The 22,693-nt window shown below is 42.3% G+C and overlaps 1 protein-coding gene across 1 annotated transcript in view; it reads right to left on the bottom strand.

Annotated features, from left to right (window-relative positions):
- Pak2 (p21 (RAC1) activated kinase 2) overlaps window positions 1-22,693 on the bottom strand; it is a 64,038-nt gene that overhangs the window by 7,397 nt on the left and 33,948 nt on the right. The window contains exons 3-12 of the mRNA XM_028894084.2: window positions 20,987-21,087; window positions 18,534-18,681; window positions 17,628-17,659; window positions 16,637-16,744; window positions 14,760-14,892; window positions 11,561-11,624; window positions 9,740-9,788; window positions 8,884-8,996; window positions 5,330-5,447; window positions 1,356-1,455 (exon numbers count right to left, since the gene is read on the bottom strand). Of these exons, the coding sequence (XP_028749917.1) occupies window positions 1,356-1,455; window positions 5,330-5,447; window positions 8,884-8,996; window positions 9,740-9,788; window positions 11,561-11,624; window positions 14,760-14,892; window positions 16,637-16,744; window positions 17,628-17,659; window positions 18,534-18,681; window positions 20,987-21,087 (966 nt within the window). The remainder of the gene's footprint in view (window positions 1-1,355; window positions 1,456-5,329; window positions 5,448-8,883; window positions 8,997-9,739; window positions 9,789-11,560; window positions 11,625-14,759; window positions 14,893-16,636; window positions 16,745-17,627; window positions 17,660-18,533; window positions 18,682-20,986; window positions 21,088-22,693) is intronic.

Raw genomic sequence — 22,693 nt, 5'->3', positions numbered from 1 at the left:
TAACTTTTTTAGCATTTTTTTTTTTTTTTCCGTTTTTGAGACAGGGTTTCTCTGTGTAGCTTTGCGCCTTTCCTGAAACTCACTTGGTAGCCCAGGCTGGCCTCGAACTCACAGAGATCCTCTTGGCTCTGCCTCCCGAGTGCTGGGATTACAGGCGTGCGCCACCACCGCCCGGCAGTTTATAACTTTTTAAAACAAAACAAAACAAAAACAGGGTTTCTCTGTGTAACAGTCCAGGCTGTCCTGGAACTTGCTTTGTAGACCAGGCTGGCCTTGAACTCAAGAAATCCGACTACCTCTTCCTCCTGAGTGCTGGGATTAAAGGAGTGTTGGGATACAGTCTTACAGTATAGACAAGACTGGCCTGGAACTCACTGGAAAAAAAGGTTGTGTCATCACACCTGGCTTTATTTCTGGCTTTGTGAAGATAGAGTCTCATATTTATAAGATGAATACATATATAGCTTGAGGCCAGATGAGATACATGATATTGTCTCAAAAACATGGGGTGTGGGGGAGGCACAGTTTGGTACTCTGGGTTTAATCCTAAACTGCATAATACTGGGTGTGGTGGCACACTCGTACCCTCAGCACGGGAAGCAAGAGGCAGGGCTTCTGCAGGTTCAGTCAGCCTGGGCTATGTAGTGACTTTACGGCCAGTCCAGGCTACAGAGCAAGCCCCACTGCACAAGAATAACAAGTGTTTCCACCATCTGATTATCAAACAACATTTCAGAGAGTATGGCTAAGGGGGTGGGGAGGGGAGAAGGCCCTTTTAGCAGATGAGATTTAAAATAAAAAAGCTTTTGGTTTCTTGATTCAAGATAATGCTTTGAAGTTTTGAAAGTGGTCCTCCAGGGGATGTAGTTGGGACTGTGGCCCTGGAAAAAGTCTGGCTGGTTCATGACTTCCTGTGTCTGACAGATAAGGTTTTAGGAAGGGAGACTATTCCATGTCACTCTGAGGTCAAGATCACAGTCTTTCTCTGATTAGGCTGTCTCCAAAAACTCTATAAGGGTGAAGGGGCAGGCTGAGAAAAATACGCCAAACAATTACACCCAGTCACATTTCCTACAAAGCAGAATCCTATCAGGGTAGCCCAGATACCAGTCCTCTGCATATCATTTTGTTTTATTTTAATCTCCAAAAATAATTCCCAACATTAGTATTTTCCCTATTGTTCATATGAACAAACAAAACAAAACAAAGAACAAAGACATATCAAGTAATTTACGCAAAATACTCATCAAGTAGTAAGATACACACAGGTTGTCAGTTCACAATGCACATTTAACAAGTCCCACCCTTCACACAGTAAACCAGATATATTAAAACGTCACTTCATTGCTACTCACTAAGTTTAACTGAGCCTTCCATTCCCAAGAGCACGTTGTCACTTTTGATGTCTCTGTGGATCACTTGATTAGCATGTAAAAACTCCAAGGCCTGTAAACACTGAATACAGAGAACACCTATCAATAAAACATCCCAACAAGTCCAAGGGAGGTCACACACAGTGCAAGGGTCTGAGCACTGCTCTCCCCAGTAGGAGGCCCTCCAAGATTTAACATCTGGAGAGAAAAGATATCCTTTCACCTGCAAAGTCAAGAAAAACAAACAAAAGCTTCGACTCCTGCTGGGCATGACACACGCCTGTCTTCTCACACTGGCAGGCTGAAGGAGAAGAATGGAGCGCTCCAAGACAGCCCAAGCTGGTTGTACAAAGCAACACTGCTTTAAAAAGGGTGGTGGCGCACGCCTTTAATCAAGCACTCAGCAGGCGTAGGTAGATGAGCTCTGAATTGAGTCCAGCCCGGTCTACAGAGTTCCAGGACAGCTAGGGCTACACAGAGAAACCCTGCCTCTGACCAATAAATACATAGCCTAAAAAACAAACAAACAAACAAAACAACCCAAGATATTCTTCCATTGTCTACCCTTGAATGCTATTGTATAGCAAAAAATGATCAGAACTCCTGATCCTCCTCCTCTACTTCCACAGTGCTGGGATTACAGGGATGGGCCATTGTGTTAGGTTTATTAACTAATGCCTCATCTGTTTGCTTGGTCACTGCTTTTCCTGGGGGGAGTGGGAGGGTTTTTGTTCTGTACCCCATGTTGGCTGGGAGCTCCTCATAAACCTGCTGCCCCAGTCTCACAAAGGACGAGGACTCAGGTGCAAAGCACCGTACCTGGAGACTGAGTCTCCCCGCTGACCTCTGATTATGTGTGGGGATAGCTGTGTACCTGGGTTCAATGCTTTTGGAGGCCAGAGAGGGAATGGGATCCCCTGAAGCAGGAATTACAGGCAGCTGAAAGTTGCCAGACATTGGTGTTGGAAACTAAACTCCAGTTCCCTGGAAGAGCAGAAGAGCAGGAAGCATTCTCTCTCTCTCTCTCTCTCTCTCTCTCTCTCTCTCTCTCTCTCTCTCTCTCTCTCTCTCTCTCGACAGGGTTTCTCTGTATAGCCTTGAGCCTTTCCTGGAACTCACTTGGTAGCCCAGGCTGGCCTTGAACTCACAGAGATCTGCCTGCCTCTGCCTCCCGAGTGCTGGGATTAAAGGCGTGCGCCACTACCACCCGGCCTAGCATTTTTAACCACTGAGCCATCTTTCCAAGCTCCACTTCCCACTGATTTTCTCTCTCTCTCTTTCTCACACACACAGTTTATTTGTGATTACTCCTACTAGAACCTGAGCCAGCCCAGAGTCTTGGTTTTAACTACAGAATAAGTAGTTAGGATTTGTGCAGGGCTTCAATGTGGTCTAAGCTGACGTCCTCATACTGTCATGGGGGAGCTCCTATCAAACTTCATCCACAGCCTGGTGGAAGGAGAGGGCGGTGGCAGGGCTCAGTGGCACAGCACCAGCATGCATGAGGCTCTGAGGTTCAATGCCAGCACCCCAAAAACAAAATAAAGAATCCTTAGTATAAAAGAGTCACTTTCCGAGACTGTAGAGATGGCTCAGCAGTTAAGAGCACTGACTGCTCTTCTAGAGGACCCAGGTTCAGTTCCCAGCACCCACATAGCAGCCCACAAGTGTCTGTAACTCCAGGATCCAATATCCTCACACAGACATACAGACATACATGCAGGCAAAAACCAATGCACATAAAAGTAAAAATAAATAAATTTAAAAAAAAAAACAAAAAAAAAACCACTTTTCCTCTGATGCCTCATACCAGAAAGCATTGAGTAAAAAGACTAAGTTTCTCCCTTCCTTAAACAGAAAATGATATTTTCGGGGATCAGAGAGATGGCTCAGTCACTAAAAGCACTAGCCACTTTTCCAGAGAACCTGGGTCACAGTAGCTCATAACTCTAACTCCAATCCCAATGCCCTCTCCTGGCCTCCTCGGGTACTGCATGCATGCACTGCACAGACAAAACACCCCCCCACACACAAAATACAATACACAAAATCTCAAACAAACTCTGATCTAGTGTTTTTAAATATAAAAGGAGACCGAACTGTAAATCTGAGAAAACTCAGTTGTATTTTTTATTATTCCCATCAGAGTAGGTCAAAAATTGTATACCATTTACAACAACTAAAAATCTTATTCCAAAATCTCAACTACCGCCCCCCCCGGGGGGGGCGTCCCCCCCTTTTTTTTGGCTTTTTGAGACAGGGTCTCTTGTGTAGCCCTGGCTGTCCTTGTACTTAGAGATCCACCTGCCTCTGCCTCCCAAGTGCTGGGATTAAAGGTGTATCATCATGCCTGGTTATGAACTGTTCATTTAAGTGGGGGAGAGAGATCTTTGTCAGTACACTTAATCAGGTTCTTGGGAAGAATAAAGGGTAGGGAAATATTTATACAAATTTACAAATTTGTCATTTACAAATTTGTCATAGTTGTAAAATTCTGGCACAGAAAGAAAATCAAAATGAATGGGTAACAAAACTTTTATTTTTTTTTATTATGTATACAGTGTTCTGTCTGCATGTATATGCCTGCAGACCAGAAGAGGGCAACAGATGGTTGTGAGCCACCAAGTGGTTACTGGGAATTGAACTCAGGACCTGAGGAAGAGCAGCCAGTGCTCTTAACTGCTGAGCAGTCTCTCCAGGTAGATAATAGAACTTCTAAAACTGTTAGGTCAACTGAGCAGAACTGCTAGAAAAACCAATGGAACACAAATTTGTAAATTTTAGCCAGCTTTTAGGTGGCACAATGTACTCTTTAAGGGATGTGTGCTATTTGGAACTATTGAAGAGCTCCGTGTGACACCAGGCACAGTGGTACACGCCTGTAATTCCAGCACCTAGGAGTACCACAATGAAGTCATCCTCCTGCATATTGCTTGAGGCCAGCCAGGACCACAGGAGGCCCTATCTCACAGAGCAGCCAGTTGATATTTTCTAAGAATTGGGTTTTAAATACCTTTGGTTAAAGCTGATAAAGAAAGACCTCCTATATGCAATCTTTCCTGTTCACATTTGTATCACTGTACATTGCTGAAGGCTAAAGACAAACCACAGAGAGCACAAAATAGTCCTATGAACTTAGCCCAAACCTCCACAAGTTGTCCTCTGACTTCCATGTATGTGTCATGGTATGCACATGCCCACACATACGCATACACATACAAGTAAAAATGTAATAAAAATTTAAAATATATGTATATAAGAAAATAACTAGTTTCATCACCTTCAGTGGTCTTACTAAATAAAGCCAAGGGCATTGCAGATATTTAAGCATATACATCTTGTCACATTGGTTCTAGTTTCTACTACTACTGACTCATACATTTTTGTCTGTTTTTGTGTTTGGAGATAGGGTTTCTCTGTGTAGTTTTGGTGTCTGTCCTAGATCTTACTCTGTAGCCCAGGCTTGCCTCGAGCTCACAGAGATCCGCCTGGCTCTGCCTCCCGAGTACTGGGATTAAAAGCATGCACCACCACTGCCCAGCTTTGATTCACACACGTTTAATGGTATTCCATTTTCCTATCTAGATGATCACACTGCTAAAGTCTGCCTGTGACTTCTATACCTCACAGGACCATGTTTTGTCCCCAAATTATCTTCCACAGGAAGGAAAGGGCTAAAGTTCTTTTTTTTTTCCTTTCCTTTTTGTTTTTATTGGAGACAGGGTCTCACTATGCAGTCCTGGCTGGCCTCACATTTATAGAGCTCTCCCTATGCATCCCCATGCCCAGCAGGATTGAAGCTCTTATCTGGGGTGAAATAATAGAGGAAAAACTTGCAAAAAAAGAATACACAAAATGTATACAGAGAAAAAGTCTCTGCACACACACACAAAAAAATCTTTCTTTCTTCATCCTTGCTAAGTACACACTCTAACATCCAAAGGACGCAGACCCACCTCTCTGCACACAGCTGCAATTTGTGCTTCGTCCATGCAGGTTTCTGTTACAACATCAGTGAGGGACCCACCAGCAAGGTACTCCATTACCACAAACAACTCATCTCCTACCAGGTAACTGAAAACAGAACATACAAAATACATGTGGGTTTTTATTTTTTTCTAAGAACATGGCTCTCTGCACTGAGGAATTAAAATGCCAAGCATATTAACAACAAAAGCAAAGAGCCAACAGTTTGAGAACTAGGAAGAGCACTAGATAGGTACAGCAGCACAGATTTAGATGTTCTCAGCTGGGCGGAGTGGTGCACACCTTTAGTCCCAGCACTGGATCTCTGTGAGTTTGAGGCCAGCCTCGTCTACATAGTGGGTTTCTGAACAGCCAGAGCTACATAACGAGACCCCATATGAAAAAAACAAAACAAACAAACAAAAAATTAAGATGTCCTTAGCTGATAGCAATCTACAATCCCAACACTCAAGAAGCAGTTAGGAAGATGGCCCTGAACTGGAGGAGTTATAGATAAGACTCGGTCTCAAACAAAACAAATGAAAGCCAGAAAACAAAAATGTCTCAGAATCATTTTAAAGTTATAGTTTTCCCACATTGTTAGAGTATATAAATGTTACTGCAATTAGAATAACCCAATATAATTGCTTTAAAAAAAAGAATCATTTCACTGGGGCAAGCTAGGCATGGTAGCCACTGAGGGAGGGAGCTGCAAGTTCAAAACCCTGTCTCAGAAAACAAAAAACAAACAAACAAAAAGAAAAAACAAGACCCCACCAGCCCCCGTATGTGTGTGAGAAGGGGAATGAACAAGGGGGAGATCTGGAAATGTTCAGTAACTCATCCGAGGTCACACATATAGATATTGACATATCCTCAGCCAAGTCAACCAGTAACCCCAAAGCCTAGGCTTTGTCTAAGCTTTCATGCTGTGCTGATGGGGAACAATATTTTATTTTTAAAAAAATTTAAATTAATTTATGCATATGGGTGTTTTGTCTGTATATGTGTGTGAGTACCAATCAGCATGCCTAGAGGCAAGAAGAGGGTGCTGAGAACTGAACCCAGGTCCTCTGGAAGAGCAGCCAGTGATCCTAACCACTGAGCAATCTCTCCAGGTCTGTGAAATTGATAGTTCAAAAAAGCAAAAATGGGTGGCTGGAGTGTTAAGAGAAGCTGTCTTTCCAGAGGACTCACACCTGGAGGCTCAAAACCACTCTACCCAGTTCTAGGCTCTGACCCTCTTCTGGCCTCTCTAGACATCATCATTCGAAGCAGTGCACACAAACAAGCAGGCACACACATTCACATAAGTAAAAAAAAATTCTTAAAAGGAGAAGACATAGGTAATATAATCATAATTTCAAAAAACAAAAAAGATTTCAAAAAGCAAGCAAGGAAATGGATCTGAAAATTTTGTTTCTTTGAATAAAGTCCTTACAAATAAGGGTCAAAGTCTCCTATTCTAAGCAAATTTAAATGTAGAACAAAATCATCTGCAATCTATCATATCTAATGCAACCCATGCTATCATTCACTAAAGATTATATCTAATACAATCTGTTATCATTCACTAAAGTCTTACTATCTAATACAACCTACGTGGTCATTCACTCAAGTAAATGAGATTCCTTTTTTTTTAAAAAAAAAAAAATCAGTTGTAGGGCCAGAGAGATGGCTCAGTGGTTAAGAGCACTGGCTGCTCTTCCAGGACCCAGGTTCATTCCCTGCATCCGAATGGCAGCTGTCTTTAACTCCAGTTCCAGGGGATCTGGCACCCTCACAGACATACATGTAGGCAAAACACCAATGCACATAAAAATAAATGAATCTGTAAAGAAAACCAGGTGTAACATACACAATTTTATATTTTGCCCTTTATTTGTTGTTTAGCACAACAGCTAAGCTCAGAGATCTTTTGACAGCAACCTGAAATGGAAACATGAAAAGTAACACCTGTAATAAAAACTGTCTTGCTGGACGTGGTGGCGCACTCCTTTAATCCAAGCACTTGGGAAGCAGAGGCAGGCAGATCTCTGTGAGTTCGAGGCCAGCCTGGTCTACAGAGCGAGACAGAAAAGGTGCAAAGCTACACAGAGAAACCCTGTCTCGAAAAATCAAAAACAAACAAAAACTGTCTGGCCGTGGTGACACATGCTCTGGCCCCAGCTTCCTGAGAGTCCAAAGCAGGCCCACCGCAGGCTTGAGGCTTTCCTCCTGGGTTACATAAAATAAAAACTAATCTCACAGTTGAAAACCTATGGCTAGTCATCTCTGAGGTAGATCACAGCACGAATTGCAGCCAGCCATTTCCTAATGTTTCTGCTCTGCTCATTTCAGTGAGGACAAGCTCCACCAGCAACCCTTCACTGAGATGTCCTCTCCCCTGCCCAGTGAGATCCTTTCAGAAAAGACCCTCTCTGTAGTGTGCGGTTTTCACCTTTCTTCCCCTCCTCCTCGGGCTTCCTTTTCAGCATTGGGATTTCAGTCTAAAATGCTGTATGTATAGAGTCTGGAAGAGGGAGCTGACTGCCCTAGACCAGAGTCACAGTGGGTATGAACCATTATGTGGGTCCTCTAGAAGGCAGCAAGAGCTCTTAATTGTTCAGCCCTCTCTCCAGCCCTAAATGTCCACACTTTTATCCCAGTGTATCTTTGTGTCTTTGCTCATTAATTCTTTATGTTTTAAGATTTATCTATGTAATTTATCTGTGTATGTTTGCCACAGTGAGTTTATGTGCACTATGTGAGTGCTAACAGAGGCCAAAACAGGGCATGGATCCTCTGAAGTGGAGTTATAGGCAGCTCTAAGTTACCATGTGGGTGCTGGGTCCTCCCCAAGAACAGTAAGTGCTCAGCAAGAGCACAAATCATTTCTCTAGCCTCCTTTTCTCGTTTCTTTCTTTCTTCACTCTCCTTTTAGGGCAGGGCCTAATTAGGCTTGCCCTCCACCCTTCCATCCTCCTGTCTTAGCTCTCCAATGCTGGAATCACAGCCATGAATCACTACCCAAGTTGATCTCAATTTTATTTTATTTTTTTTTCCTTTTATTTTATTTTCCAATACCATTCAGAGTTCTACATATCAGCCACGGATTCCCTTGTTCTCCCCCCTCCTGCCCCCTCCCCTTCCCCCCAGCCCACTCCCCATTCCTACCTCCTCTAGGGCAGAGCCTCCCCCGAGGACTGAGATCGACCTGGTAGACTCAGTCCAGGCAAGTCCAGTCCCCTCCTTCCAGAGTCCCTGCATAAGCCCCAGGTTTCAAACAGCCAACTCATGCAATGAGCACAGGACCTGGTACCACTGCCTAGTTGCCTCTCAAACAGATCAAGCCAATCAACTGTCTCACCTATTCAGAGGGCCTGATCCAGTTGGGGGCCCCTCAGCCTTTGGTTCATAGTTCATGTGTTTCCATTTGTTTGGCTATTTGTCCCTGTGCTTTTTCCAACCTTGGTTTCAACAATTCTCGCTCATATAGATCCTCCTCTTTCTCACTAATTAGACTCTCGGAGATCTCAATTTTAAAGAACACATTCGTATTTACCTGTCCAAGAAGTTGACTATGTTGGGATTCTTTAATTCTTTCATCACCAGAATTTCATTAATGATCAATTCCTTCTTTGGTTGTTTCTGTAAATTAATCTGCTTAATAGCAACCTATAATAAAAACATATTTGAAACATCAAAACAGCAATCCTAATTCTCTGACAAAGTTACAAGCACCAATTGGCTAGTTAAATAAGTATACCTCACACAGTGAGACTGTAATTTACTCATACATGATGTTTTTACATGTTTATTGCCTATGCACAATGTTTTGTGATACAGATTCTAAATTATATTTGAATTTGTTTTTAAAATGCCATTCTGTTTGTTTTATGTGTGTCGTTATGCATGTGCCATGTTGCACATGCTGAAACCAGAGGGAATGAACTCAGGGTGGTGAGTGACTTTACCTGATGAGCTATCTCACTGACCCTAGATTTATCTTCAAGTTTACTAACCAACTAAGGTCAGTCTATACAAGGAATTATTTTTTAAAATTCTAAACTGGCAAATATTTTTGAAATATTCCCTAACATAATAACTGTTGCTAAGACTGACAGATCAACTCTTAGAATACATTCTAGGGCTGGGCCGACAGCTCAGCTACTAAAGCACTTCCAAGTACAAAGATCTGAGTTCCTTCGGTCCCCAAACCTGCTGTGGGGGCATGCATTTATAAATCCAGTGCTTGGGAAGTCCACATAGGCAGACCCCTAGTTCCCTGGTCAGCCAGCCTCACTTATTTGGTGAGGACAGCCTCTGGCTGCTACACATTTATGCACACGAAAGCACACAGCCCCATGTACCCACAGCATGGTTCTCCCTACACAAAGAGCTGATGGAACAGTGGCTACCTCTTGTCCCAGTGCCACATCAGTCGCAGTAAAAACGGTGCCAGAAGCCCTGGAGGAGAAAAGACGGAGCAGAATTAAGTTCTTGAGTTACACCCTTCACACTATTCCAACACTGTGAACAAGTGAAAAATTATTTAACATCTTAAGACTCAAGACTTCTAAAACAAAAAGAGGGGAAAAACAATGAGGTAATCCTTGTGGCTAAAACTTACCCAAGAAATATTTCAGAACTATGAAACTCTAAGGGAAGAAAAAGAAGAAAACAGCACACACTCACAAATCTACTTCTATGCTTAAGAAACTAAGAAGTGGCAGGGCATGACGGCCCACACCTTCAATCCCAGCACTTGGGAGGCAGAGTCAGGCGGATCTCTGTGGGTTTGAGGCCAGCCTGGACTACAGAGTGAGTTCCAGGACAGCCAGGGCTATGTAGAGAGATCCTGTCATACAAAAAAACAAAAACAAAACAAAACAAAAAAACCAAACCAAACCAAAATAACACAAAAACCAACCAACCAACTAAACAAACAAAAACCCCCAAGTGAAAAACAACAAACACCACCCCCATGAACAAGTAAGCCAGGGTGTATATGTCTATGAGCCCCCACTCAGGAGATTAAGGCAGGAGGGTGATGCTGGCTCAGTGCTAGTTTGGGCTTCAAAGAGTTTGTCTCAAGAAAGCAAAATTCAAACCAAACAACAAAATCAAACAATAAACTATGACAAAACTTGAAGGCTGCCTCTCTATCCTTTGTAACAGGACCTACTGGCCTACGTTCTGTGTGTATTCTGGGTTTGATATGTACCATTCCTAAACACGTTTCTGAACTTCTAATCACAAAAAGACATGGATATGTTTCTGAAGAAAATATACTTCATTTTTAAACTTGACAAAGTTTTGTGTCAAGGATTTCTCTTCAATTTCAACACTAGATTTGTGATTGTCATTCATATGTATAAGTATTATTCTTATTTATTCACCATCATTACTATGTAATTAATTATTTATTGTTATTCAAAAGTACAAACATAAAAAAGGCTGGAGATGGAGCTCAGTAGCAGAACCCTTGCCTGGCAGGCACAAGGTTCTAGGTTTAATCTCCAGCACTGAAAACAGTGACTTCCAATTTTTTGTTACTAAAATCCATGTTAAATTAAGATTGGAAGAGGAAACAAAACAAAAAAAAACAAAAATTCAATACTTGATTTAAAGATTTTTTTTTACTGCCAATAGCCTGCAATAAATATTTTAATTATCTTTAAAATACATTATATATGTAATTTTTCTACCTATCTGATCCCTCATCACCTACGGGAAAAAGCAATGAAAGCCACACATGGTAACACACACTTTTAGTCCTAGCACCAGGGAAGCTAAGGACGGAGGATCACTAAGACTTGGATTACACAGTGAGTGTGGGGCCAGCCTGGGCTACATAGTTCCCTATTGAAGAAGGTGATGGAGGAAGTGAAGGGGAGGAGAACAGGTTGAGAGAAAGAGGAGGAGGGAGGAGAGGCAACATAAAGTTACTATTTACCAGTGCTGGGTTACTTTTATTTTTTGAGACAGGGTCTTGCTATGGGCTCAGGCTAGCCTCCAATCTGTAGCAATCCTGCCCCAGCTTCAAGTGATAGGGTTACAAGTATGTATCATTATACCCAACTCAGAAATACAGTTCTGCTTTAACATCTCTACACACTGTGTTATGTATTTACACAAGCTCCCAAGGTAACACCCAGAACAGTTAAGTACTCAGTGTCTGAGGGAAGATTCTGTATACCTAGGAGGACTAAATATGAAACCAACAGACTCAAACTTACCCTTGTCCAATTTTTTCATATCTTGTGTATTTTTTCTTAGGGTCACCTATGCTCACAATAGTTCCTATTTTAAACAAACAAAAATTAGAAGCCAGTCAAGCAAACTAAATGTAAATAAAATTTGGTAATTATTCCTTTTAATAATCTGCACTGATTATAAAGGTGCTTTTCCATACACCAAGTTTCAAAAATAATTTGCTTTAAACAATCAACACTAAAGAAAAATAAGCAGGGGCTGGAGAAATGTCTCAACAGTTAAAACCACAGGACTTGGGTTCAGTTTCCAGCACCCACATAATAGCTTACATACACCCATAACTCCAGGGATCCAATATCCACTCCTGACCGCTGCTGACACTAAGGCATACACGTGATGCACATATATACATATAAGCAAAACACTCAATACACATAAAATTTTAAAGTTGAAAAGAAACCAAGAAAAATAAGCAATAAAAGGTGGTGACACTCTTCTCTTCTCCATTGGGTTAGACCTGACCGACACCCCTACACCCCCTCCCAACACACACACACACACACACACACACACACACACACACACACACACAAAGTTTCTCTGTGGAGCTCTGGCCGTCCTGGAACTCACTTCTGTACACCAGGCTGGCCTAGGATTCAGAGATCCACCTGCCTCTGCCTCCTGAGTGCTGAGATTAAAGATGTTTGCCACCACTGGTTAGACCATGTTAGACATTTTAATCAGTTTCTTAAAAATCACGACATTTAGCCAGGTGGTGGTGACGCACACCTTTAATCCCAGCACTCAGGAGGCAGAGGCAGGCGGATCTCTGTGAGTTTGAGGCCAGCCTGGGCTACAGAGCAAGTTCCAGGACAGACTCCAAAGACACCCCACCCCCCCACCGCCAAAAAAAAAAATCATGTCATTTGCCAGGCAGTGGTGGCGCACGCCTTTAAACCCAGCACTCGGGAGGCAGAGGCAGGCAAATCTCTGAGGTCTGAGGACTGAGTGCCAGAACAGCCAGGACTACACAGAGAAATCCTATCTCAAAAAACAAAAACAAACAAAAAAAGACATTTTAGTATAACCAACTATCTTAGTCAGCCTGGAACTCATGGGGTTCTCAGGATGCAGGGGGTATAGTGTGTGTGTGTGTGTGTGTGTGTGTGTGTGTGTGTGTGTGTGTGTGTGTGTGTGTGTGTGTGTGTGTAAAGACAAAAACAAAACCCAGGCTCATGTATCACAGGCTAGTCTTGAACTCACTAAGTAGTTGAGGATGATCTTAAACTTCTGACCCTCTTACTTCTACCTCACAGATGCTGGGATGCAAGTATGCATCATCCTGTCCCATTTATGTAGTGCTGGATATCAAACATCTTAGGGCATTGATGGGAGAATTCCCACAAAGCTATAACCAGTTTGAAACTGGAGTGTTAGTACCTGGCTTTGATCTGCCTTTTGTGATTGCTACCCCAGCTCCACACCTTCTGTTTGAAGTCTTATCTGAGAATTTTCCTATGCAAACTTACTAACAACCCAGAAAACTTACTAACAACCCAGAATTTGCATCTGGCATTATCCCTCTGGGGGGCTTAGATCAAAGACTTTGGTATATGGATATTGACTTGTTAAAGTTGTGATTTGTGTAACAAAAAAAGGGTCCTTTGCTGAACAAGGGTGATTCAGTCCTGAGGGGCGAATTCACCCTGCAGCTGGAAAGGATCAAAGTTCATCCTTCAGGTGCCTCAGTGAACCCAGTTATACAACAGGGCATGCTAGGTAAGCACTCTACCAGCTCAGCTCCACCCCAGCCCTTTTCTTAATTGTTTGAGATAGCCTTGGCTAACCCAGAACCTATTCTGTGGTCCAGGCTAGCTTTGAACTCACACCAGTACTCCTGGCTCAGCTTCCTAAATGCTGAGATGACAGGTAAAAGCCACCATGACTGCCTATGACTGTGATGAGCTGTGGAATGACTTACTGTCAGAAATAATAAATGAGTAAACGCTAACTGAATAACCCTTATGTGGCCTTTCAAACTCTTCCAGTCCATCTTTCACCATTTGTTTTGTTTTGTTTTAAAGACAGGGTTTCTCTGTGTAGCCCTGGCTGTCCTGGAACTCATTCTCTAGACCAGGCTGGTTGATTCCCCTGCCTCTGCCTCTCAGAATGCTGGGATTAAAGGCTTGCACCACCACCGCCCAGAAAAACTGAGTATTTTGAAAAAAACTTCAATATACTAAGAAATAAATATTAAATTCAAGAAATTGAAAAAAAATCTTAATTTAAACTCATATTTACTACTAAGTCAAAACAGGAGAAAATGACTCAGCATTGTCAGTTGCTTAAGGTAAGACATGACTATATGAAGCAAAGTTATAATCTACCTAAGTACTGCACCGCTCCAAGCTATAAACACAAAGCCAAGGCCCCCAGTGAGACACTGGAAAAAGAACTGCGGCAAAGGGGGGCGCAGTAACTGGAGGTCATGACTAAATGGTGGCAGCCACGGTCCTGGTCTAGGGTTCGAAAGGAGCAGCTTGCCCAAGAGAAGGATATTATGTATTCCACAAACTGCCGGGGTAAAGGCAGGTTCATACTTGAAAGTGTGGAGGAATAAAAGCAGTAACTAGAGCTACACCACGATTTCAACACTAGCTACAGGGAATCTTTCCTTGACTCCTAGGTCAGTGCTCTGTGAAGCTGCTGTAGATTTGTCAACAGATACTCTTGTTACCTTTTAATGCTTGACCTAAGCCAACAATGGTGGACTATAAGCAAAGAAAAAGAACCCCCTATACTGTATGCTGAAACATATTACAGAAAGTCACACTCTTTAGAACATTTTATGTTTCTTTTTTGTTTCGTATGTATGTACATGTGTGGGTGCATGCACATGTCTGCACACACACGAGTCAGAAAATTGGGGGGGGGGTCGTTTCTCTCCTTCCTCCTTGTGGATGCTAGGGACTGAACTCAGTCATCAGGCTTGGTGGCAAGTGTCATTCCCACTGAGCCATCTCACCAGCACACAAGGGACATTTTTATAGGTTTGTATTGAGAAGCTACACACAAGGCCCTTTGAAAGGGTTTTAAACTATGTCCTTTGGATGTGGCTGGCAGGGACCAAGGGTCTTACACACACTAAGCAAATGCTTCCCCTGGGCAGCAATTATTCCCAGCTTTGGGCCAAATGTTTTTGGGAAAATATAGACTACATACTTAATTTCTCCATAATCTCTTCATCTGTCATCTTGGCTTTCTTTTTCTGTTTGTCTGAAGACTTGGCACCACCATCAACATTAGAATCACCAACTGGAGCAGGAATAGGGTCGATAACAGACCGCGTGTAAATCTGTAGAAATATAGTTCACTGTTGAGACTTGAGAAAAAAACATTTTCAGATGGTCTAGTAGCAGAAAATGCGTTCTTTTTTTTTTTTTTAAATAGCAAAACTAAGTTACCTTTCCCACTGTTTTGAAGAATGGGACAGTATATTCACACAACAAACACATAACTGCCAGGCATACTGACGCATGTCTGTAATCCTAGCACTCAGGAGGCAGATACAGGAAGTCAAAGGACAGACCCTTTTACCTCCCCACAACATGTAACCAGGAAAACAATGTTTAACTTTTTTTTGTCACAGCATGTATGTGTTTTGAAAGTATCTAGCAAAATACAGGTCTATGAAATTCCAGTGTGACTATATCTAAAGTACTGAGAACAATGTAATGAAAAGAAGTACACTCGTGGGGATGGAGAGATGGCTGAGTGATTAAAAGCACTAGTTACTTCTCCAAAGGACCCAGGTTCAATTCCCAATACCCACATGACTGCTCATAACTATCTTTAACTCAGTTCCAGAGGATTTGATGCCCTGATCTGACCTCCATAGGCAACAGGTACAATTTGGTGCACAGATGTACACCCAGGAAAATATCCACACACATAAAATAAAAATAATAAATAAATAAAAAGCACACCTTAGTAACAGAAAAGAATAGTCTTGGTGTTGAAATAACTAGAACCACATCCCCTCGGTGAGTTCCACACAAACTCGACATTGATCATTTCCTCTCAGCAAGCCAGTTCTGACTCAGAGAAAACAGCCCTCTCCCACTGCATCAGTCTCAGTTCTGTCTGCTGAGTGGGGTGGAGTCCCGGGGCAGCACAAGCACCATCCTACATTCTACCTCATCACAGCAGGAAGGACAGTACGGGAGCGGGTTCTCACTGCTGGCACCACTAAGGCTCCTCCGACTCTTAAAATTCTCTTAGTCAGTAATTTCACTACTAAATGCCTCTTGAATAAACATACAGTCTTTGAGAGCAAGGTCAAATATATAACCCAGGGGGCAGCAATGATTTAGTTTGAGATATAATAGCTATCTATATTGAGAAAGCTAAAGAAATAGATCTTTAGAACAGAGGAAAAAATATAGGAAAACCCAGTGGGCTAAGTACTTTTAACTTTAAGCTGTTAATTGTCTTTTTTGTTGCTTTTAAAGATGAGGTTCAGGGCCTTAGTATGCAGCTCTAGTTGGCCTGGAACTCACTAAAATGTGGCCTCCAGCTCCCAGAGATCCAACTATCATGCTGGGATTAAGGATAGGCACCACCACGCCTACTCAAGATATTACTTTTCTGAGTAGTTTTTATTAGTTTTAATTTACTTATTGTGTGTATATGCACATGCACCATAATGTGCAGCAGGCGGTCAGAGGGCAACTGGTAGGAGTTACTTCTCCCTCTACCATGTGGGTCCTGGGGATTGAATGTACGCTGTCAGGCTTGGTAGTAAACACCTTTACCTGCTGAGTCACTCCATCAGCTCCAAAAAGTACATTTTGATAAATAACCAAGTTTCTCCACACTACAATATATATATATATATTTGGAGACAGGGTTTCTTTCTGTAGTTTTGGAGCCTGTCCTGGATCTCGCTCTGTAGATCCACCTGCACCTGCCTCCTGAGTGCAGAGATTAAAGGCGTGCGCCACCACCGCCCAGCCCATACTACAATATTTTAAGCTTGAGGGCCTTTAAGCATCTTGACTACGTTTTAAAACATCCAGTGCAGGTCATCAGTCACTCACTGATTTCGTATGATCTGGCCGAGGGGCAATGACAGGAGGAGCAGCATCTTCATCATCGTCATCTTCCTCTGTCACTGCTGCTGATGTTTCTGATCCCTTGGTATTCAGCTGCACTCATCACAGGAGCAAAAAAGGAGGATAAGCCAAAAAAATTAAAAGGTTAAAATGTGATGCCCCTTTAAAAATAATTTTAAAAGTTTCTTTCTTCAACAGTTCATTTAAAAACATATAAATTTCACTGGATCTGATACAACCAATCACAAAGTAAATGAATACATACAGTGAGTATCATTTTTAGTGGGGAGGCGGCTCTGCTAAGGCTTGAACCCAAGGCCTGTGTATGGTGCAACTGCTCTACCACTGAGCTACATCCATGGCTCTCAAGTATACTGGAGTACTATTCCTGCCTTTTACAGAAGCACACACAGTGCTCTGTAAGGAAGCAATCTACTCACAGAACAAAAGCAAAGGCCCTCGGATGCTGTAGACACAAACCTCACTTCGAGGCATTAAAGATCCAGGTTAATAAAGCAAGAAAAGGAGCGGACATGTTTCAGCTACTTAGAATGTGCCACAGTTTACCATACTCAGAATGGTACTGATAGGTGGTTTGGGGAGAAGAGAGTAAGCCACCCAGGTCACCATATTCAAGTTCCAAACTGCAACACTGGAGAAGTGGCTACATGGCTCTGGAGGGCTTTACAAAGTTTAGTTGCTTTAGAGTGCCCGCCAAAACCCTATTTACTCAATATGGCTTCTGTCCTTCAACTAACCAAGTAGCTAACTTAAAACAAAAACAAAAACTACATAGGTATTTATCTGATGGCTAATTTTATGTCTTTGGAGACATGGTCCTTCAAACTCACAGTGAGTTCACCACTTTGGCTTCTTGAGTGATGAGGTTAGAGACATGGGCTATCACATCTAACTTTTATATTTTAGCAAGCAAAATAAAAAGATTAGAACATAAACTAATAAATTATTAACTTACTGCTGGTGTTCCAGAAGGAAAGCCATCTTTCTCTAAATGTGAAACAGAAAAGATATTACCAATTTGAAAGAGAAAACCAGGATATGACCAGCAAAAAGCCCAAAAAACAAACAGACACCAGAACAACACAAAAGGCAGAGAGGGTTTTGGTATGTAGCTCCGGCTGGCCTGGTATTTGCCATATGGTCCCTGCTAGTCGTTCTTGCTTTCTCTCCACCCCACACGTAGATTTTATTTATTTTGTGTACACCAGTGTTTTGCCTTCATGCAGGTATGTGCACCACACGTGTCTGGTGCCCCCAGAGGTCAGAAGAAGGCACTGGATTTCTTGGAACTAGAGTTAGGAATGGTTTAAGCCACTGTGTGGATGCTGAGAACTGAACCTGGGTCTTCTAAGAACAGGTGCTCTTAATCCCTGAGCCATTTTCCCAGTGCAGAAAGTTTCCATTTTTTAATAGAAAAGCATTTTTTTTGTACAGGATCTTAGGGTGTTGTGGAGCTCAAAATGTAGACCAGAGTGGCCTTGAACTCACAGAGATCTGCCTATCTCTGCCACCCAGATGGGATTAAGGGTGTTTTTCAGCACACCCAGCTGAGTAGAAAAACACTTTTCATTTCAAAGCCTGCCATTTATTTATATAAAAACTTTCATTTTATCCCACTAACAATAGCCATCTCCAGCATGAGCTTGTCTATAAATTCAGACCTTTTGCGCCTTCTATCACTGGCAGTCATTTAAAAGCACCAAAGAGGGAAAGACTGAATGAACAGAGCCAGAACATCCTACTCCATTTCTGGCAAGCGATGAGGTCCCTGTGCCCTGCAGACCCCGTCCTCACTCTCTGAAGGCAGGAGAGGAGGACAGCAGCTGTCCCGTCTCCTCCTCCCCGCTGTCTGCCATCTCACCAGGGGGAGTGAAGCTCAGGTACTTCTGCTTCACAGTGTTCGAGTCGTAGAACTTCAGGACGTCCAGCACGGCCTGAGGGTTCTTCTTCTGCTCCAGCTTGGTGATGTTGGAGGTCTGCAGCAGCCTCGCCCACTGTTCTGGCATGCCCTAATGAGAAGAAATTTTTAAGTCAGTTATGATGTGAATTGCTCTGATAAAGAACATTTTCATAGACCAATGATAACCAACCAATACACATACATTGTAGGCTTCGCTAAAAAAAAGTTTTCTAAAAAAAAAATGTATTATTCTTTTTTGGATTTATGTATGAATGTTTTGCCCACATATATGTCGGTCTATACAGCACATGTCATGGATGGTTGTGAACTTTGATGTGAGTGTAGGAATTGGACCCACCTCCTCTGCAAGAATAAGTGCTCTTAACTACTGAGCAGCTCTACAGCCCCTATTTAATTTAGTTTTTTGTTTTGTTTTGTTTTTTCGAGACAGGGTTTCTCTGTGTAGCTTTGGTGCCTTTCCTGGAACTCACTCTGTAGACCAGGCTGGTCTCAAATTCACAGAGATCCGCCTGCTTCTGCCTCCCAAGTGCTGGGATTAAAGGCGAGCGGCACCACCACCCTAATTTAGTTTTTAAACAAAGTTTTAACTATATAGCTCCTCCTGGCCTGGAATTCACAATACTTCCCTTAGGTGCCTTGGTACTGGAATTATAAAGATATAGTTTTTTTGAGATAGGATTTCTCCATGTAGCTCTGGTTGTCCTGGAACTCACTCTGTACATTAGGCTGGCCTCCAATTCAGAGATAGGCCTGCCTCTGCCTCCTAAATGCTGGGATTAAAGGTGTACACCACCACATCCTGCCAAAAGTATAATTTTTTTTAAAAGGACTATGTGGTCAAAGAACAGACTCTAGTGTGGCCCTCAGGTGGCTTCCACTTTTGTTTGAGATAGGGTCTTCAACTGACCTAGAATGTTACAAGCAGGCTGGGAGTGCAGGATCACAGCACAACATCGGGCTTTTTGAGTTTTAGGGACCTGAATTCAGGTCAACTGAGTGAACTGAGCCATTACTCAGCCCTAAAAGTCCATTTCTCTGTATCTGTTTTTTTGTAACTATAATTGATAGGCTCAGCTCTCTAGAGAAAAAGGTCATCCAACTACTAATTTATTTAAAGGTTATTATTATTATTATTATTTTCGAGACAGGGTTTCTCCATGTAGTTTTGGTGCCTGTCCTGGATCTCACTCTGTAGACCAGGCTGACCTTGAACTCACAGAGATCCTCCTGGCTCTGCCTCCTGAGTGCTGGGATTAAAGGCGTGCGCCACCACCACACAGCTAAAGGTTATTTTATGTATATGAATGTTTTGCCTGCATTTATGTAGTTCTGAACCACCTCTCCAGCCCCAATTACTAATATTTTTATGATAAACATAAAACAGTAAGAACAGACAACTAATGCTAGTTATAACAGTCAGCATGTAACCCCACACTCTCAGGAGGATTCAGAGTTCTAGGCTTTACTGGGATCATAGCAAGAATTTGCTTTAAACAAACAACAACAAAGGAAAAAATAAAAACTAATAATCACATGGGATAGAAAAGCTCAACACCAGTCACGTTAGCCCACAGCTATCACCCCAGCACATGGGAGGCAGAAACAGGAGGGCTGAGCGTAGCTAGAGTTTTCCTGCCCGGCCCACAGTAGGACAAATCTGTCACCCGCCAGTCCCACAGCCACTCAGACCCAACCAAGTAAACACAGAGACTTATTTTTCTTACAAACTGTATGGCTGTGGCAGGCTTCTTGCTAACTGTTCTTATATTTTAAATCAAACCATTTCTATTGATCTATACCTTGCCACGTGGCTCACCAGTGTCTTCATATGCTGCTTGTCCTGGCGGTGGCTGACAGTGTCTCTCTCTGCCTTCCGTTCTCTCTTTTCTCCTCTCTGTTAGTCCCGCCTATACTTCCTGCCTAGCCACTGGCCAATCAGTGTTTTATTTATTGACCAATCAGAGCAATTTGACATACAGACCATCCCACAGCAACTGAGTTCAAGACCAGTCTCAAAAATAAAATGAGTTCACAGGAGGCCAACCTGGGCTACATAAAAATCCTGTCTCAAAAAACCAGAGAGAAAAACTGATTTCAAACTTAAATACTAAAAATGTCATCTCAGACATCACTGTCTTCCACCCGGAGACAAGGTCTCTTGTTTTTACAACTTATATACCACACTAGCTGCACCATGAGCCTTCAGATTCTCTAGTCTCCTATCATACTGTAGGAGTACTACAATTACTTCTGTATTCTGTGTTGTGTACATTCTGGGGATTTAAACTTGGGTCCTCACACTTGTACAGTGAGTGCTTCTATCACTGAACAATCCCTGCAACCCTTCAGCACTGTTCTATTGTCACAAACAAACCCCACTCAGGTCAACTTACAGTGAACTCTCCAGTAACAGCGTCAAAGCCAACATGGATGGTGTGTTCAAAATCAGATGGAGGAGAAATCTCTGGCCGTTCTTTTTCTTTCTTTTTACTTCCTAGAGGGCATGGGGGAAGGGAGAGAAAATAATCTCTTTAAACAAAGCTAATTATGGCATTTGTTATTGTGTTTGTATTTTTCCTGAAATTGATGAGGAAGGAAACTATTGCAGAAGAATCTTCCACTGGGAGCAGTGGATGATAGGACACTGGTGCGCGCGCATACACACACACACACACACACACACACACACACACAGCCTGCATCCTGCTGGAGGGGCCTCCACATTTATAGAGGCCACTTGAGCAAACTGAAGTCCTCCTTCTCTCCCTCCTCCAACTTGCTTTTCTGAGACAGGGCCTTATTCTCCAGTCTACACTGGCCTCAAATTCACGATAATTCTTCTGTATCAACCTATAGATATTAAGGTAAAACGCACAAGCCACCACACATGGCTTACACTTTCCTTTTTATTATAGTTTGTAAATATAACATCTTTAAATTACCCAACTTTCCTATGGTTCCACTGCAAAAAAATTTTTTTCAACACTCTTGCTGCATCACTATAACATCTTGTGCAAATTCAAACACACCAATGCCTTTCCTCCCCAGCCCTCCTCCTCCTCTAACCTACAGCTCCTAAACCTGTGGCTCTATTCCTGGATGCTCTGCTCTCTTCAAATCATGTCTATCATTATGCCAACCCGGGTACCTTGATTACTGTCATCTTTATACAAACACTGAAAGTACAGTCTAAGTCCTTTTTTTTTTTCTTTTCTTCCTTTTTTCAAATCTGCTGGAATTATTTCAGGTTCTTTACATTACTATATGAAATTAACAATATTTTAAATTTCTACAAAAAGCCTTCTAGGGCTGTGACAGGAATTGCATTTAATCTATAAATCAATTTAGAGTTTATTGACACCTTGCCTTCTGATCCTTGACCAACAGCAAATCTCCATAAATTAGGTCTTTAATTTCTCTCAGCAATGTTTGCTGGTACAGGGAGACAGAATACAGATCCTGCCACTACTTTATCATACTTCTGCACAGGAAGACCTATTAATTTTTGATGCTACTAAAAATGGTAGTTTTGGGGTTTGGGATGCAGCTCAGAGGTTGCTTGTGCTCATCTAGCATGCTTGCATTCTGGATCAGCCCCACCAGGAAATACAAAATAAAACTTATTCAGGACTGATCTTTTCTACTTACTTTTAACCCCGCCCCTGGGGTTTCTCTGTGAAAGTCCTGGCTGTCCTGGAACTCACTCTGTAGACCAGGCTGGCCTCGAACTCACAGAGATCCCCCTACCACTGCATCCCAAGTGCTGGGATTAAAGGTGTGTGCCACTCCCCACCCCCCACCCCCCAGCTTTGAGGCATCACAGGATTTTCTATAAAGTAATATTCTGTGGTAAACTAAGGAAAGGCTTGCATGTCCTTCCTAATTTGGATAATTTTATTTTTTTCCTTCCATTTCTTTAAGAGAATTTTTTATTTTCTCTTTAAGGGAGTTTTTCATTTCCTCTTTAAGGGCCTCTATCATCTTCTTAAAGTCATTTTTAGGATTGATTTCTTCTGCTGCTTCTGCCTTGGTATGTTCAGGTCTTGCAGGTGTAGAATCACTAGGTTCTGATGGTGTCATATAGGTCTTTATGTTGTTGC

The sequence above is a fragment of the Peromyscus leucopus genome, chromosome 12 (assembly GCF_004664715.2).
Source record: "Peromyscus leucopus breed LL Stock chromosome 12, UCI_PerLeu_2.1, whole genome shotgun sequence".
NCBI classification, from domain to species: domain Eukaryota; kingdom Metazoa; phylum Chordata; class Mammalia; order Rodentia; family Cricetidae; genus Peromyscus; species Peromyscus leucopus.
Note: the sequence above shows the minus strand (reverse complement) of the source record. Positions and strands in the feature narration are given on the sequence as shown.